Source organism: Capricornis sumatraensis, chromosome 3, assembly GCF_032405125.1.
Source record: "Capricornis sumatraensis isolate serow.1 chromosome 3, serow.2, whole genome shotgun sequence".
In the NCBI taxonomy this organism is placed as follows: Eukaryota; Metazoa; Chordata; class Mammalia; order Artiodactyla; family Bovidae; genus Capricornis; species Capricornis sumatraensis.
Window position 1 is genome coordinate 49,974,316 of NC_091071.1, and position 15,076 is coordinate 49,989,391.

At 37.6% G+C, this 15,076-nt stretch overlaps 1 protein-coding gene across 3 annotated transcripts in view; it reads right to left on the reverse strand.

Annotated features, from left to right (window-relative positions):
- Positions 1-1,902: 1,902 nt before the first annotated feature.
- The window catches only part of NAB1 (NGFI-A binding protein 1), a 48,512-nt gene continuing 35,338 nt past the window's right edge, over positions 1,903-15,076 (reverse strand). For 2 of the 3 annotated variants that reach the window (XM_068967812.1, XM_068967813.1), the window contains exons 5-8: positions 10,293-10,382; positions 8,485-8,647; positions 5,951-6,067; positions 1,903-4,393 (exon numbers count right to left, since the gene is read on the reverse strand). In XM_068967812.1, coding sequence (XP_068823913.1) covers positions 4,305-4,393; positions 5,951-6,067; positions 8,485-8,647; positions 10,293-10,382 — 459 coding nt within the window. In that variant the 3' untranslated portion in view covers positions 1,903-4,304. The remainder of the gene's footprint in view (positions 4,394-5,950; positions 6,068-8,484; positions 8,648-10,292; positions 10,383-15,076) is intronic. The other variant, XM_068967814.1, reaches the window with a different exon arrangement.

Genomic DNA, 15,076 nt, shown 5'->3' on the forward strand with positions numbered 1-15,076 from the left:
GAGAAGAGATTTTAAAGCTGTAACTGGTGCATAGTCAAATAAAAACACTACATTTAGCTTTTGATCGCGTCAGTGTAAAATAAGAATCATCTTGTAGAGCCACTAAGAAAATAATCAACAGTAAGGTTTTCTGAAATTAAACATATTTACAATAAAAAACGAATTTCTGGACACTGGATCATCCTTTTATTAAGTCTGGAGGCCCACTTAAGATTATCTCATTTATGAGAACACCCACAGATAGTAACAAATAAATAAGTCTGATTCCCTGAAACACCACCCATGCACACAGCTGGACCATAAGGTGGTTTTTAGTTAAACAGCAGCTACCATATTTGGTCTTATGCTTCAAGCTGTTACAAACACAAAAATGTTTGCTCAACTCTAACTTCAGCTATTTACTGATGAATTCACTTCCTATAAGAGATAGACCTCCTGAGAGTTTCACTAGGTTACTACCTCGGTTGATTTTCTTTTGAAGAGTCAGTGCAGTATTAGGTGAAGTCACAAGCACAATGGGTATTGTGTCAGTAATACTTAAACATTTGAGTAGCCAAGTGAGCAGACCACGTTAGGAAATTCTTTACATGCTTATTTAGGCTTCAGCTCTTAAACTGTAAAGGTTCACTAGGTGCTCATAATCACCAAATCCTAGAGCTTTTCCCCAGGCGGTTTTACTAATTAAGGACAGGAAAAAGCATAAGCCTTAATACTGAGGCCTAGTTACATTAACACTTTGCAAATATTAATAAGTTTGCAAAGTCTTAGATCCTGATGTTCCCCCTTTTTATTGATTTAGTTGGTTAGATACGGTGGGTAGTTTTCAAAATGTCTTTGTAACCTCATTAAGTGAGAACAATATAAACCAAAGTCTCTTTCTGACAGAAGAGTCAACTGTCAGAAGTGTCTGCCAAAAACTTCATAGAAATGCAGGCAGCTGACAATAATATTTAGTCTTAACACATTAAGCCCCTGCCTTTTCACAAGTTCAATGGGACTGTCAAAAGAATGATTATCCATGGCAAGCATTATTTTGAAGCTTTTAAAGAAGTGACCTCCAAGTGAAATGCACGCCCACTACAGCTTTATAGGCACACCCCGTATCTTTCCAGTCCTGGCTCATCGCCAGCCTCACTCACTCAATGCGCTTTCTTTCACCTGTAAAGCATGTACTCCCATAACGCCTACTGAACACAGAATTCACTTAAATGTCAGTTCCTTATTTATCCCTCTGTAACACAGTGGAATCTGGATTTTATCTGAGTGACAAATACTTCCCATTCAACTAGGTATTGGGTTCCCAAAGGGCAAAGTTCACATCTTGAATTTTTTTTTTCTGTGGCCTCCACCCTCACCCGAGCCATTGGCTCTGTGTTGAAGCTATTAATCTACCAAACTCACCCATTACAATTTCACAGCAAGGCTTTTGCTAATTCTCTACCACAGGTTAGTTCAATTTCATATACAGCCCTTAATACTGAGGCCGAGTCACATTAACACTTTGCAAATATTAGTATGTTTGCAAAGTCTTAAGTCCTAATGATTCAGTTGGTTAGACGCGGTGGCTAGTTTTCAAAATGTCTTTGTAACCTTCTTGTGAGAACAATATAGACCAAAGTCTCTGACAGCCGGTGTAAACCGAGTGGCTGCCTGCCGATAACCTTACAGAGAGGAAGGCGGCCGACAATAACAGGCTTAAGGCAGAAGCCCCTGGCCCTGGCACTCAGTTCAGTTCAGTCGCTCAGTCGTGCCCGACTCTTTGCAAGCCCAGACCAGACGAGCGGGGAGACAGGCAGGCTAGTACTGCTGTGAGGAATGCTATGCAGAAAACTACAAACATAGATGTGTGAGGCACAGAAAGTCTTTATTGCCACAGGAAGCAAGTGCACTCATCCCACCTCACCTACAGCTTTTAGAGTCACGGAAACGAGGACTTCACATAGTAAAATACAACACAAGACTTGGAGAGAAATGGTCCCTTGGACTATATTGGCTGTAATACTGAGGTAACCAATTGACCTTGTTCAGTGAAAATACCTCTAACACAATGAAAAAATCGACTAGTTATAACACCCAATTCATATATACAATTCAAATAAAAATATATATTATTTGCTTCAATGTATAGCAAGTTTAATACATTAGTGTTTACAAAATAAAAACTGTATTCTACTGAAATTTTTCTTGTGCTTCCCCCTTATCGCTAAGCATGAACAAAACCAGAAAAGTATGATACTTAAGGAAACTTATTCATGGATTTAAAGATGCAGTTTGTGTGGTTGTGAAAGACAGATAAATATTAGTTGGAAGATCACCACATCTTTAAAAATTGTTGCTTATTAAAATCTACAAACTTGAACTGTAAGACACAATTAAAAAAAACCCACAAAATTTCTCAAAATAGATTAGAATACAGGAAACGTTTCATGAAACTACTGAGATACTAACCAGTTCTATGGCTAATATTAAAAACTGAACAATCTATGTAAATCATATTCATACTACTTCTACAGACAGGGAACAATACAACCACAATTATCAACCTCAAGCTAGCAACAAAGTTGCAAGGTCCATAAAAAGCTTCTTCAGTGGGCAAAACACTATGGTACAATTAAAACATTGAAGAAGGGAAAAAAGCCTTTTAATCGTATAAAAGTTGTTTACTGGTGTTTCTACTGTAAAGCTATTCTACAAATCAACACAAAAAAGGAATTATATATGTGACAGTGATCAGAGACTACAGTGCAGACGTTTCATCTAACATCTGGCTGATGAATTTTAACATAACAGACTGTAACTTAATATTTTTATTCAGTTATGACTCAGAGCAGAACTGAAAACAAAAACACATACATACTCCAAGTCAATACACTCTCCTGGGCAATCTCTGGGTTTAAATCTGGAGGAAGGAGGTAAAGCTGTCAAACATCTTCTCCTCTTAAACCAACAGAAAAATGTACATTGGTAGAAATAGTATTTGTTTTCCACTATGGATTCCAATGGGAAATTTTGATAAGTATGCAAGTACGTTATTAACATTTAAGCACACTCTCATATATATGTATATACCCCACTAACTAAATAGGGAGAATCAAAACAGATTTTCAAGTTAAAACGAGTTTTAAGAAAACACTGCATTCATAAATCCGAAAGTATACAAAAATGAAACTGTAAAATAAATAATGAATATAGGTGTCAACTAAACCTCCACAGAAATATGCCTTGCAAGTGTGGATGCACCGGTCGCCCACAACTGTGAACAGTTTGGATGGGAATATGTCCCCAGGGAGAACCATCTAGCTTCTCTGACTCTGGCACGTAGAAAAGGATTTTCTACGAACAGGAATTTCTGGAAATAAAACAGTGCTTACTCTACTATGTATATAGCCTTTGTTAACAGTCATCATTCTTATCACATTTAGGGTTAACTTACTAAGTCTTAATCTATATAACACATTCTGAAATAACAATGTTTAAGTCACGGCTTTTATGCATCAGTCCCATCTGTTTCAGGTTCTCTGTCCAAGGAGCAGCTTCCTATTTTTGTTATATTTTAAGTAGCTATCATAGTATGCAACCTGGATCGACCAGGTAGGAGAGATTTTTCTACTCTATTGCTCATCTTTTTAACTCTACTCCAGTATTTATTAACTACTGCCTAATTAAGCCAGTAAAAATGACATCTGACTGCTAAGAAATGAGACATTTCCTATTTAAACAAAATCAGTTTTATCAGATATTAAAACTACAACATTTTCCTTGGCTTAAATTGAGTATCTGCTTTCCATTTTTCCAAAGTCATTACAACCTTGCCAACAACTACATCACTTAAACTTTCTTTTCTATGACTGCAAAGATTCTAAACTCTGACGTACAATAATATTTACATAAAACACTTAAAGCAGACAAAGAAATTTCAAGTAAAATAAACTTTATCCACATCTATTGGTCCAAACAGGTCTCAACATCTACATTTTACTTCTATAAATTACACAAATACATTGTACATTCTTAAATAATGAATGCTTACAGTATTAATTTGTAAGCCTTTCCACATAAAATGACTTCCACAGGAATGTGGATCAGTATTTCTGTTACAGCTTGCAACATTCTCTCAGTTTACTCCTTTGTGGCTGCAGTTTTGTCTTCCTGGTTTCCACAGACTACTGTATCAGTCCTTATGCTTTGGCTATGAAATCTGTTTGTGCTGAATGAGGCAACATTGGTTATTAAGGCTTATTTCTATGATGGAGCATTATCCTTAACTCTGATGCCATTTCCAGAGAACAGTGGAAGAACCACGGCTATCTTGAATCTTCAGGCTCTGTTTTGATGACCTTCTTTTCCAAAGTAAAAGCTGAGTGAGGATAGTCTTTTAAAATCCCAAGGCTCTCTGTTTAAAAATGGAAACAAAATATATTAATACTTTAAATCAAAGGTCACAAAAAAACAAAAAGGAAACCCCAAAATCAAACCCCAAAGCAAGCAGTATCAACTATTTGTAACTGCCAATTCCATACAAAATTTTTATGCTTATAATATTGTGGCTAAGATTTTGGATTCTGGATTTATACTCCATTTTTACCAATTACTAGCTGTATACATCTCTAGGCAAGTTACACGTCTCTCTAAGCCTTAGTGTCTACATCTATAAAATGTGGATTGGATCTATACACGGTAGTATGAGACCTAAATTACAAAATGCACGTAAAGCACACAGCATATAGGACCTACTGATTTTTATTCAATGCTTGGTCCAAAGTGATAAATAAAATATCTAAAATAAAACTGGTTGCTCACATACAACAAAGTTACTGGCCAAAATATTTACTACCGATGAAGACAGAGGCAGAAAGTCATTTTTCATGTTTAAACATGGGACTACTTTTAAGTTTCTCTAGCCACAAAACCTTAATGTGGGAGAAACAGGGATAAAAGAATGAAGATTCTATTTTTCATAAGGACTCATTCCTTAAGAGTTACATGAATAATTATTTGAACCTCAAATACACACTACAGAATGACAATAAAATGTAGTATTTATTTATGTGAGGTATTAATACTGGGGGATACACACATACACATATACACTTTAAAAAGGATTCTAGAAAAGCAACAACATTAATAGCTTATCTGAGATTAGGAAGTTAACTTTGTGAATTTCCCTCTCTGTACAGAAATTTAGCATACAAAGAGTAATGGTAGCTACCATTTACTGAATTCTTATCAGCCAGGCAATTCATACAGGTTATCCTGTTTAATCCTCCTAACTACTCAATGAGGCAGAAATTATGTTTTACAGATGAGACAACTGACTTCAAGTGGCTCCTAAAGTTACTTTAACTCAAAGCCTGAACAATACTGGATTCTTTCAAACGGTGCTGGTCTCTAATGCCTTTAACTCTCACTCACTTTGCTTGGATAAAAACACGAAAACACCAGGCTATACGAGGGACAGCTTGCCCTTTTATGGAGTTCAGTTTACTTCTGAAATACAAATATCACCCCCAAATGCAGCTGCATGAAAAGTTTAGATTTTAGAAAAACATAAGGGGTTTTCTTAGCATGATAGCAAACATATAATCAATCAATTTCATATTATGAAAGGCTGGAACAGGGAATATAATATCTAAAGCCAGTCATTTATTACCTGGTTTACAACCCTGCATAAAGCCGCCATTCATGTCATAGGTAATCAAAGTAATCTCAACCTTCAAGTGCTTTTCCTTCTCTATTTTTGGGAATATCATGTTTTCAAAAAACAATACAAAACTGGCTATTAACATGGCAATCTGTTATTTCCACGGTGAGAAAACTGACTAGTAACAGTGTTAGCAATGACCCCTTTTTAAGGAGGGATAAACAGAAGTTAGGAGATTAAAATCAAAATACGTTTTATTTAAGTATTACTCCCTCTAATCACATCCTGATGAGTGAGACTCATTTTCACCTGATGAGTGGGACTTTGCCTCACTGGAGTAATGTCTACTCAGCTCCCCATCCACCACAAAATGATGGGGTTGTCTGTTCTGTAAATTAGGCATTCGGAGATTCAAAGGTCTTTCTCCTAATGAAAAGAAAAAAAGCAATATGAATAATTAAAAATGCATCACAGCTTTCTTAAAAATAAGTTTCCACGAATTGCCTGAACACTCCTTAACAAATAAGTACGGAAAGTCAACAGGCACTGAAGAAGTTAAATGCTAGCTGGAGAAATAGTTAAGATAATGATTTAGGAAGAAAATGGCAATTCATGCTGGTTTCACAATTTATTGTTCTGTCAGGACATTTCAACAAGCTAATCACAAATGAAACAAAAGACTGAGATTTCCAGGCACTTTCTTATTAGTGCAACCATTTTACCAAGGTAGGTCATTAACCACATAATAACAAATACTATAGACACAGAAATCTCTTCTGTGGCTCAGATGGTAAAGAATCTGCCTTCAATGCAGGAGACCTGGGTTCAGTCTCTGGGTTGGGAAGATCCCCTGGAGAAGGGAATGGCAACCCACTCCAGTATTCTTGCCTGGAGAAGCCCATGGACAGAGGAGCCTGGTGGGCCACAGTCCATGGGATTACAAAGAATTGGACACTCTTTGCAACTAACACTTTCACACACAGACAGAGAGATGGCTTCAAGCCAATTGCCAATTACTAGAACAACAGCAAAACCTATGGCAAAGCCAGGAAAAGATGTAATTAGCACAGATATGGTAAAAAAACGTCTCATACACCAAATCATATTCCCTATCATAAACCTAAATCCATCACACTTAGGAAACTGCTGCCCTGCACTGGAATATTCTGGTGTCACAAATGAGAGTAACAAATCTTTCATTAATGTCTTTGATTCTTAACTCTCGGGATTCCCTGGTGGCTCAGATGGTAAGGAATCAGCCTGCAGGGCAGAAGACCTGGGTTCAATCCTTGCGTCAGGAAGATCCCTCAAGGGAATGGCTACCCACTCCAGTATTCCTGCCTGGAGAATTCTATGGACAGAGAAGCCAGGTGGAGTACAGTCCGTGGAGTTGAGAAGAGCTGGACACAACTGAGTGACTAACATTTCTTCACTCTAATCTTAACTGTCAAGGATGACTGGAGAAGTTAAAAAAGACCTCCACTAAAGTTTCTGTAATATTTTAAAGGGAGAATGTTCTTCACCACTACTCTGATCTGCTAACATGTAATGTTTTACTCTATAGTTGAAGAAGGCTGGTTAGGATGGTATTGCTATTTAGAAATTTTATTTTTTTGACTATAGTAACCACTCTCTAAAAAAGTATAACAGTAATACATAAAAAGGGTCCTACGAAGTTGCTTTTCTTTCAACACTATCACTATTTGAAACTAGAGGATCTACTCTGATACTTCGATGCTATCCATCTTTCTCCATTCAAGCATAAGCGGCAAGGAAGCAGGGTCTATCTGACTTACTGCTACATTTTCAGTGTCTAGAAGTGTGGCACACAGGAGATGTAAACAAATATTTGCTGAATAAGTGAATGACAGTCACTTGGAATTTTCTTCATGTGTGGATACAAATGAAGTAATTTTAAAAATGGTAAAAATACTCAAGAAGCAAAGCCTTTTACATCTAAAGAGTTTAAGAGAACAATTTCCAAAGTAAATGCCACACAAAATATCTTCCGAGTCTATAGAACAAAGTGAAGCCTGAAAGAAGATAACATTTCTGCAAGTCTCTCCCTTCTTATACTCTCTCCAAATCTCTATTTGTCATAGTATTTTAGACACAGTTACCACATTCTCTGAGGAACCAAATGTTATAAATTTCAGACAAATCTGCTTAGGCAGTCTTAAAAAAAATACAGTTCTAGTCTTTTAAAAAACGATCAACATCTCCCATGGAATTCACTTCTTCAGGAAAAATGATCTATGCTATTCACATCTCCCATTCCCATCCACCCTCTACGAAATACATGTCAGTTACACAGGGCAGCTCTTGTTTAGGGCTGTCGTGCTAGGGAAGCCTACTGAGAGTCCCTTGGACTGCAAGCAGATCACAACAGGCCATCCTAAAGGAAATCAACCCTGAATATTCACTGGAAGGACGAATGCTGAAGCTGATGCCCCAACACTTTGACCACCTGATGCAAAGAGCCAACTCACTGGAGAAGACCCTGATGTTGGGAAAGACTGAGGGCAGGGGGAGAAGGGGACAACAGAGGATTAGATGGTTGGATGGCATCACAGACTCGATGGACATGAGTTTGAGCAAGCTCCAGGAGATAGTGAAGGACAGGGAAGCCTGGCGCACTGTAGTCCATGTGGGTCTTAAAGAGTCAGACACAACTTAGCAACTAAACAACAAGGTTAAAAAAAACTACAAATTAAATTTGCAGGCAGAATTCTTTCTTCTTTAGAAAAGGGGACAGTTAAAAAATTTTGATAGAGAGCTATAACAGCATTTTGGAAAGTGCGCCGAGCAGCTGGCACTAGAGGTGTGGGCCCCTCAGGGTGTACCTTGTCCCTCAGCACTGTCTGGCGCCAAGCCGTTGGGGCTGTGCTCGTCTGAGCTCTGCCTGTACAGTCCTGCAGACAGTCTTCTTTCAGCATGCTGCAGTCTGTCATAGCCAGCTTGGGTGCAGAGGAACTCCATCTGCTTTGCCATCACCTTTTCAGGCTGCTAGTAAGTAAAGCGAAAATAAAATAACTAAAACATCCCAGATTTTTTAATGGTTTAAAGATGCCAATTTCAGACTCCAGCAAATATATTTAGTATTCATTAAAATTAGTTCACACTTCATGTGGTATACACGTTCCATAAATATGCACTGATGTCTATATCATCATGTTAAAACACAGAATGTTGGATTTTGTACAAAAAGAAAAAAGCTTTCTGCTCAATCCTACAAAGAGAATTCCATTCTAGCTCAAAAGCAGAATAACCTTAGCTTTGTTTTCCAAGGTACCAAGTCCTTTTAAAGATTTTTCTTTTAAAAAGAACCTCAGAGCAATAGCACCATCTGCTATAAACTGCCTCTAACACAGGGTGAAATCTTGGCATTTTAATTTTAGGATCTGGCACTACACAAACTCCGTTATGATGACAGTATGTTTGGGGGAGAAAAGGTGTAAAACGGCTGTCTAGGAGAACAAGACAAACACACCTCCCACTAAAATTAAACAATGCAAATTATGCAGAAAAACCTCAGTGCCAAGGAGGATCTTCACCTTCATCATGGAATAAAACTGCAGTATTTTCCAACCACTCATCAAATGACATGTTTTAAAATACACAATTAGTTGGCTGACATATAAATTTATCTCTGCCTGTGTTTTCTAAGTCCCTTCTCTATGCACTGTTCTAAATTACCTGTGTGAGATATTCAGAGCACTGTATTTTGCCAAGGAGGTAATAGTCCAAAGGCACAGATATGAATCACTGCCATGCTACACAGAAGATTCATGCATAGGAGGCTCATACAAGGAATATGCTATATAAAATTAGTTACAATAATCCTGATTCACAATAGCAAAAATCAATAGGTGAAATATGCTAACACATAAAATTACTCATAAAATAGAATAAAAGCTTAGACTATTTTTCTGAATCAAATAAACCAGATTAAAAGGAATCATAACTTCTAATTCATTTATTACTAATTAATAAAATTTCAGTAAGATTTCTGGAGGAGGAAAATTTATTTTTCATGCTCTTCACATGAAAACACAAAACTTGGCACCACTAAATCTGATCACAAGCAGATTCGTCATTAGAAGTGAGAAGATCAATAAGAATAAAACTTACAGTACCTACTAAAAGGCAGAAATGACTTTTAAAAATGTTAATTTCTGTGTACACAATAAAATTACTTAGTAGCAAAAGCACCTGAAAGTACCTATTAGTTTTTCATGATACATGAATTGAAATGATTCAACAGTAGCAACAATTTACTATTGCTATTTTACTGAGAACTAGAATTGTTTTATTTCATAGCTGAAATACACACAGAGTCAACATGGGTGTTTTCCTGGTATCAAGTTGCTTCTTCTGAGTTTTCTTAAGTAGAGAATCTGTCTTACTTCCTACAAAACTAAAAAGAATAAACAAGTAGCAGATACTGGGTTCTGCTCACAAAACAGACCAAACCTAGCTGATACTGCTATCTTGCTGACACAACTGTGGATCAGATGACATTGTAAAAACAACCAGGAATAAATTTAGTCTTTGGATGAAACTGAATTTAAAACTGAAGCTAGCTGAAGGGGCCATTGAGTTTTTCACCCACCGAAGCTGTTATGAAGTGTTAACTCATGGCTGACGTTACCTGTGAGCTAAGAGCAGTGAGCTCCTCACTCTTAGCTTTAGCCTGCTGGAAGAGTGTCTGCACAGAGTCCTGGAAATCTGGAAACCCATCCTGTGAGTCAAAGAATATGTACTTTTTACTTCAAAATAACCATATTATCAAAAACTCAGAAGATGAAGCAAAGAAATCCATCTTTTAAATCCTGATACCTGAATAATCAAGATTAAGATTTTAACATACAATACTTCATTTCAGTCTTTCATGGTGCAATTAATTACCTATTGCCACAGCTGCAACCTCAATAAAACATAGATGTTAAAAGATAAAAAAGTTTATACATTCACAGCAGTTTACACTGAAACACAGATTTTATGATCACTGCTAATAATAATTATATAACATTTCATCTGGTGGTTTGTTTATTCATCATCTTCATATTGGACATTTAGATTATTTGCCTTATTTTTGGTTTTATGAAAAATACTGCAAAAATACTTTCATGGAAATAACATTTTCTATAGTTCAGATTATCTAATACGACAGATCACCACAAGGAGAACTGGTACAAAAGGATGAACACTTTTATGTCCATCACAGATGTTCCTCAAGGGCCTTTACTGCTTCACTGTACCGTAAGCAAAGTATGACGGCTTTCCTCGCCAGTACTGGGTGGTGGTGTCTTAATTTTTGCCAATTTATATTTTTGTTTTGATAAGTCAAAACAATTTAACTTTACATATTGTAGCTATACTGAATATACACTTAGATTTTACTTTGTGATTTCTTCTATTACTATACAATTCAAAAGACATTCTCTTTTGGAGATTTGAGAGGTATTCAACTCTACCCTCTAGTTTTCTAAAGCTTTATTCTATTGTTTCTTTCGTTTTTAAAATGTTAACTCTCTAACCTATCTGGAATTTATTTTGTTATACGTAATGTGGTAAAGATCCAAAGTAAACTTCCAACCCAGATTTCTGCGGAATTCTTCCAAGCTGACTTAACGTTTCTTTTACCATTTCACATGACGCACAATGAGGGGAGGAATCAGAAAGACCTCTACCTGTGTTCTGCCTCCACCACCACTTACTAGCTACACGCCACTGGATGAGTAACTTAGCCCTTCTGAACTTCAGTGTCTTCATATGGAGAATCAGGGTAAGAGAACCTATCTACCAGGGCTGTTGTGAGAGAAAGCAAATGAGATATTGCTTTAGCATACAATAACTACTGAATAAATGTATCAGTTGGTATTCTTATATATACTTATTTATATCTATCCTTACATTAAGTAGAGTGTACTTGGGGCACTTTACTCTTGGATAACACTTCAACTTATTTCCATTTTAAACCATACATATATACATATTATATATATGCAAATCCATTTACTAATTTTATCAAATTTCTTTGCCTGTTTAGTGCTCCATAGAAAATTTATAACTACAAACATCATGATAACATGGTTTTACTAACTCTACTAAAAATTACTCAAGAGATCCTCAAAGATATTGTCATTAACATCCAAAACATTTTTCTCCTTGTTTGATAAAGCTGTATGTTTGTAGCAAAGGGTGAATAATGAAAAACTAAAATTGTTATATAATAACAGAGCAGAAACAGATGTAATAATAAGATTATTTATACTATTTCAAGTATGAAACACTGATTCATACTTTCCCCATCAGGGTCTTTTCAAAAAATTATTTCTCTACTGTAAATCTCATGCTTTCAAATATTACATCTACTAAAATTCATTTCCTAATAATTATTAATAAGTGCCCATTAAAAAAAATTCAGAGACATGAAATAAAGTAATTTCAAGTCAAGAGAAAATAAATTTAACATCTTGAAACAGGCTTATGTAGCTCCATGGTGGGTTGATATACAATCAGTCTTTTTAAATTAAGAACAGCCACCTTTCTAGGCCTGTACAAGACCAAGGACCCTGGGCTTAAAGGAATGCATAGAATACAATCACTAACTGAACTAGAATGAATTTTATACAAGTGTATATAATTTAAATGAAAAGTACACTTTTCTTAGTCATTCCACTTTTCACCTGAGAATTTATTTAGACCTAAAACCCAGCTTTATCTTTGACAAATCCTCCTTTAAATTCGCAAGTTCAATGAGGTAAGCCAGCAGAAAATAACATCCGTAAGAGCAGCTATCATTTTTCAGGTGCCTACAATCAACCAGTTTCCTAACTATGTCCTCTGTTTTACTTGTATTGTCTCATTTTATCCCACAAACAACCCTAGAGTTCCCTCATTTAATAGCTACAGACACTGGCTTCAACGCCTATGTCAGAACCATAAAATCCTTGAGTTGCCACCTTTGTGAAACTAACAACAGTTACCAGAGGCATTTATTTACTTTATTTTAGAAGACAGATACAAAAAAATAATGTATTACTATGATTTATGTCAAAGAATGTCCTGCCTATGTTTTCCTCTTGGAGTTTTATAGCAGCTGGTCTTACATTGAGGTCTTTAATCCATTTTGAGCTTACTGTTGTATATAATGTTAGAGAATATTCTAATTTCATTCTTTTACATGTTGGTATCCAGTTTTCCCAGCATGACTTATTAAAAAGACTGTCTTTTCTCCACCTTATAGTCTTGCCTCCTTCTTGCAGAATTGGCCATAGGTGTGTGGGTTTATTTCTGGGCTCCCTATCCTATTCCATTAATCTATTTGTCTCTTTTTGTGTGCTAATACCATACTGTTTTGATTACTGTAGCTTTGTAGTATGGAACTACCACATGACCCAGCAATTCCACTCCTGTGTATATATCCAAAAGAAACAACACTCATTTGAAAAGATACATGCATCCCAATGTTCACAGCAACATTATTTACAATGGCCAAGACACAAGAAGCGATCTAAATGTCCATCAGCAGACGAATGCAAAGTTCACCTCACTGCTTCCAGTTTTCCCAGTTTTTAAATGAAGATTAAAAGTAGCTTAACTGCTCAACGGAAATTTGTGGGGATTAAATAAAATAATGCAAATGGTAAAGGTTTGGAAAATGCACATTGGCGGCGGTGAGGAGATAACCCTCGTCCAAGGTAAGGAGCAGCGGCTGCGCTTTGCTGGAGCAGCCGTGAAGAGATACCCCACACCCAGGGTATGAGAAAACCCAATTAAGATGGTAGGTGTTGCAAGAGGGCATCAGAGGACAGACACAATGAAACCACATTCACAGAAAACTAGTCAATCCAATCACACTAGGACCACAGCCTCATCTAACTCAATGAAACTAAGCCATGCCCTCAGGGCAACCCAGGGCGGGCAGGTCATGGTGGAGAGGTGGTCCACTGGAGAAGGGAATGTCAAACCACTTCAGTATTCTTGCCTTGAGAATCCCATGAACAGTATGAAAAGGCAAAATGATAGGATACTGAAAGAGGAACTCCCCAGGTCATTAGGTGCCCAATATGCTACTGGAGATCAGTGGAGAAGTAACTCCAGAAAGAATGAAGGGATGGAGACAAAGCCAGTACTTTGGCTACCTCATGCGAAGAGTTGACTCATTGGGAAAGACCCTGATGCTGGGAGGGATGGGGGCAGGAGGAGAAGGGGACGACCGAGGATGAGACGGCTGGATGGCATCACAGACTCGATCGACGTGAGTTTGAGTGAACTCCAGGAGTTGGTGATGGACAGGGAGGCCTGGCGTGCTGCGATTCATGGGGTCGCAAAGAGTCGGACACGACTGAGCCACTGAACTGAACTGATAAAAACATATGGCTGCACCACTGTCCGGATTATTAACCCTGAGGATTCTGAAAAGCTGGGAGAACCTCAAACTCGACATGGGAAAAGTTTTTACAAAATGGACACTGCTCCGTCATTAATAAAGAGAAAGAAAAGCATGCGCTAAGCAGTAAATAACACAGGTCAGTGGTCTCTCTCAGCTGGGTTCCTTACTCATTCCAATTTTGTCCCAGTCTTTCAACAGTTCATCATGGATCAGAAAACCACTGGGCTGAGTGGCTTTCACTTCATGACATCGAAAGTAAGTTCAAGGTGCCCCAAAACATACAACTGAGAAATAAGAGTGAGAACGTGCCCAAGAAAACGGCCTCTTCGAATCGTGTTTGGTACAGGGCTGTTCTTAGTGTGTTCTGAAGCTCTTCCCCAGGAACCAGCTGTGCCATGCTATGAGCAATCTGTCTTCCTGCCATGTTTGGCTGCCGTCATTAATCACCGTGTTCCCTTACTGGAGAGATGCCGAGCCTGAGCACTGAGAAATTAAAAGATACAGGGTGGGGTGCTGCTTCTGACTTGACTACTCTCATCTCATTGCTCTGCACCCCCATTCCTCCTCATCCTTTCCCACCAGATTCTAGCAACTCGCTTTAAAACCGCTGCTTAGCTATCTTTAAAAAGACTTGCTCCAACAGATGTTCTTGGTTTCACACATGCATTTTCCCTTTTTCTACTCACACTTTCTGTATGAATAGCACATTGTAATGCTTCTGTTTTTCTGATCCAGAGGGGAACAGTCTACATCAAATTAGATCAGCTTTCCTTTCAATGAGCTTAGTAACAGCGGAGGTGGATACTCTGACCCTCCTCCCCCCTCCTTCCTCACTCTCCCACCCCCACCCCACTGGGACTGCAAGCAGATGTTTCCTCTAAGTCCTTCTTTTTCAAGCCCCAATTCTCTGACTTTCTGGTCTCTATTAACACAGTTCATTTCTTTCATCCAGTTATCTCTGATTGCCTTGCCTTTCCAGCCCACAGAGGATCGAGAAGCCTGTCACCTCTCGTCTCTTTGCCTAGTCTCCAGCA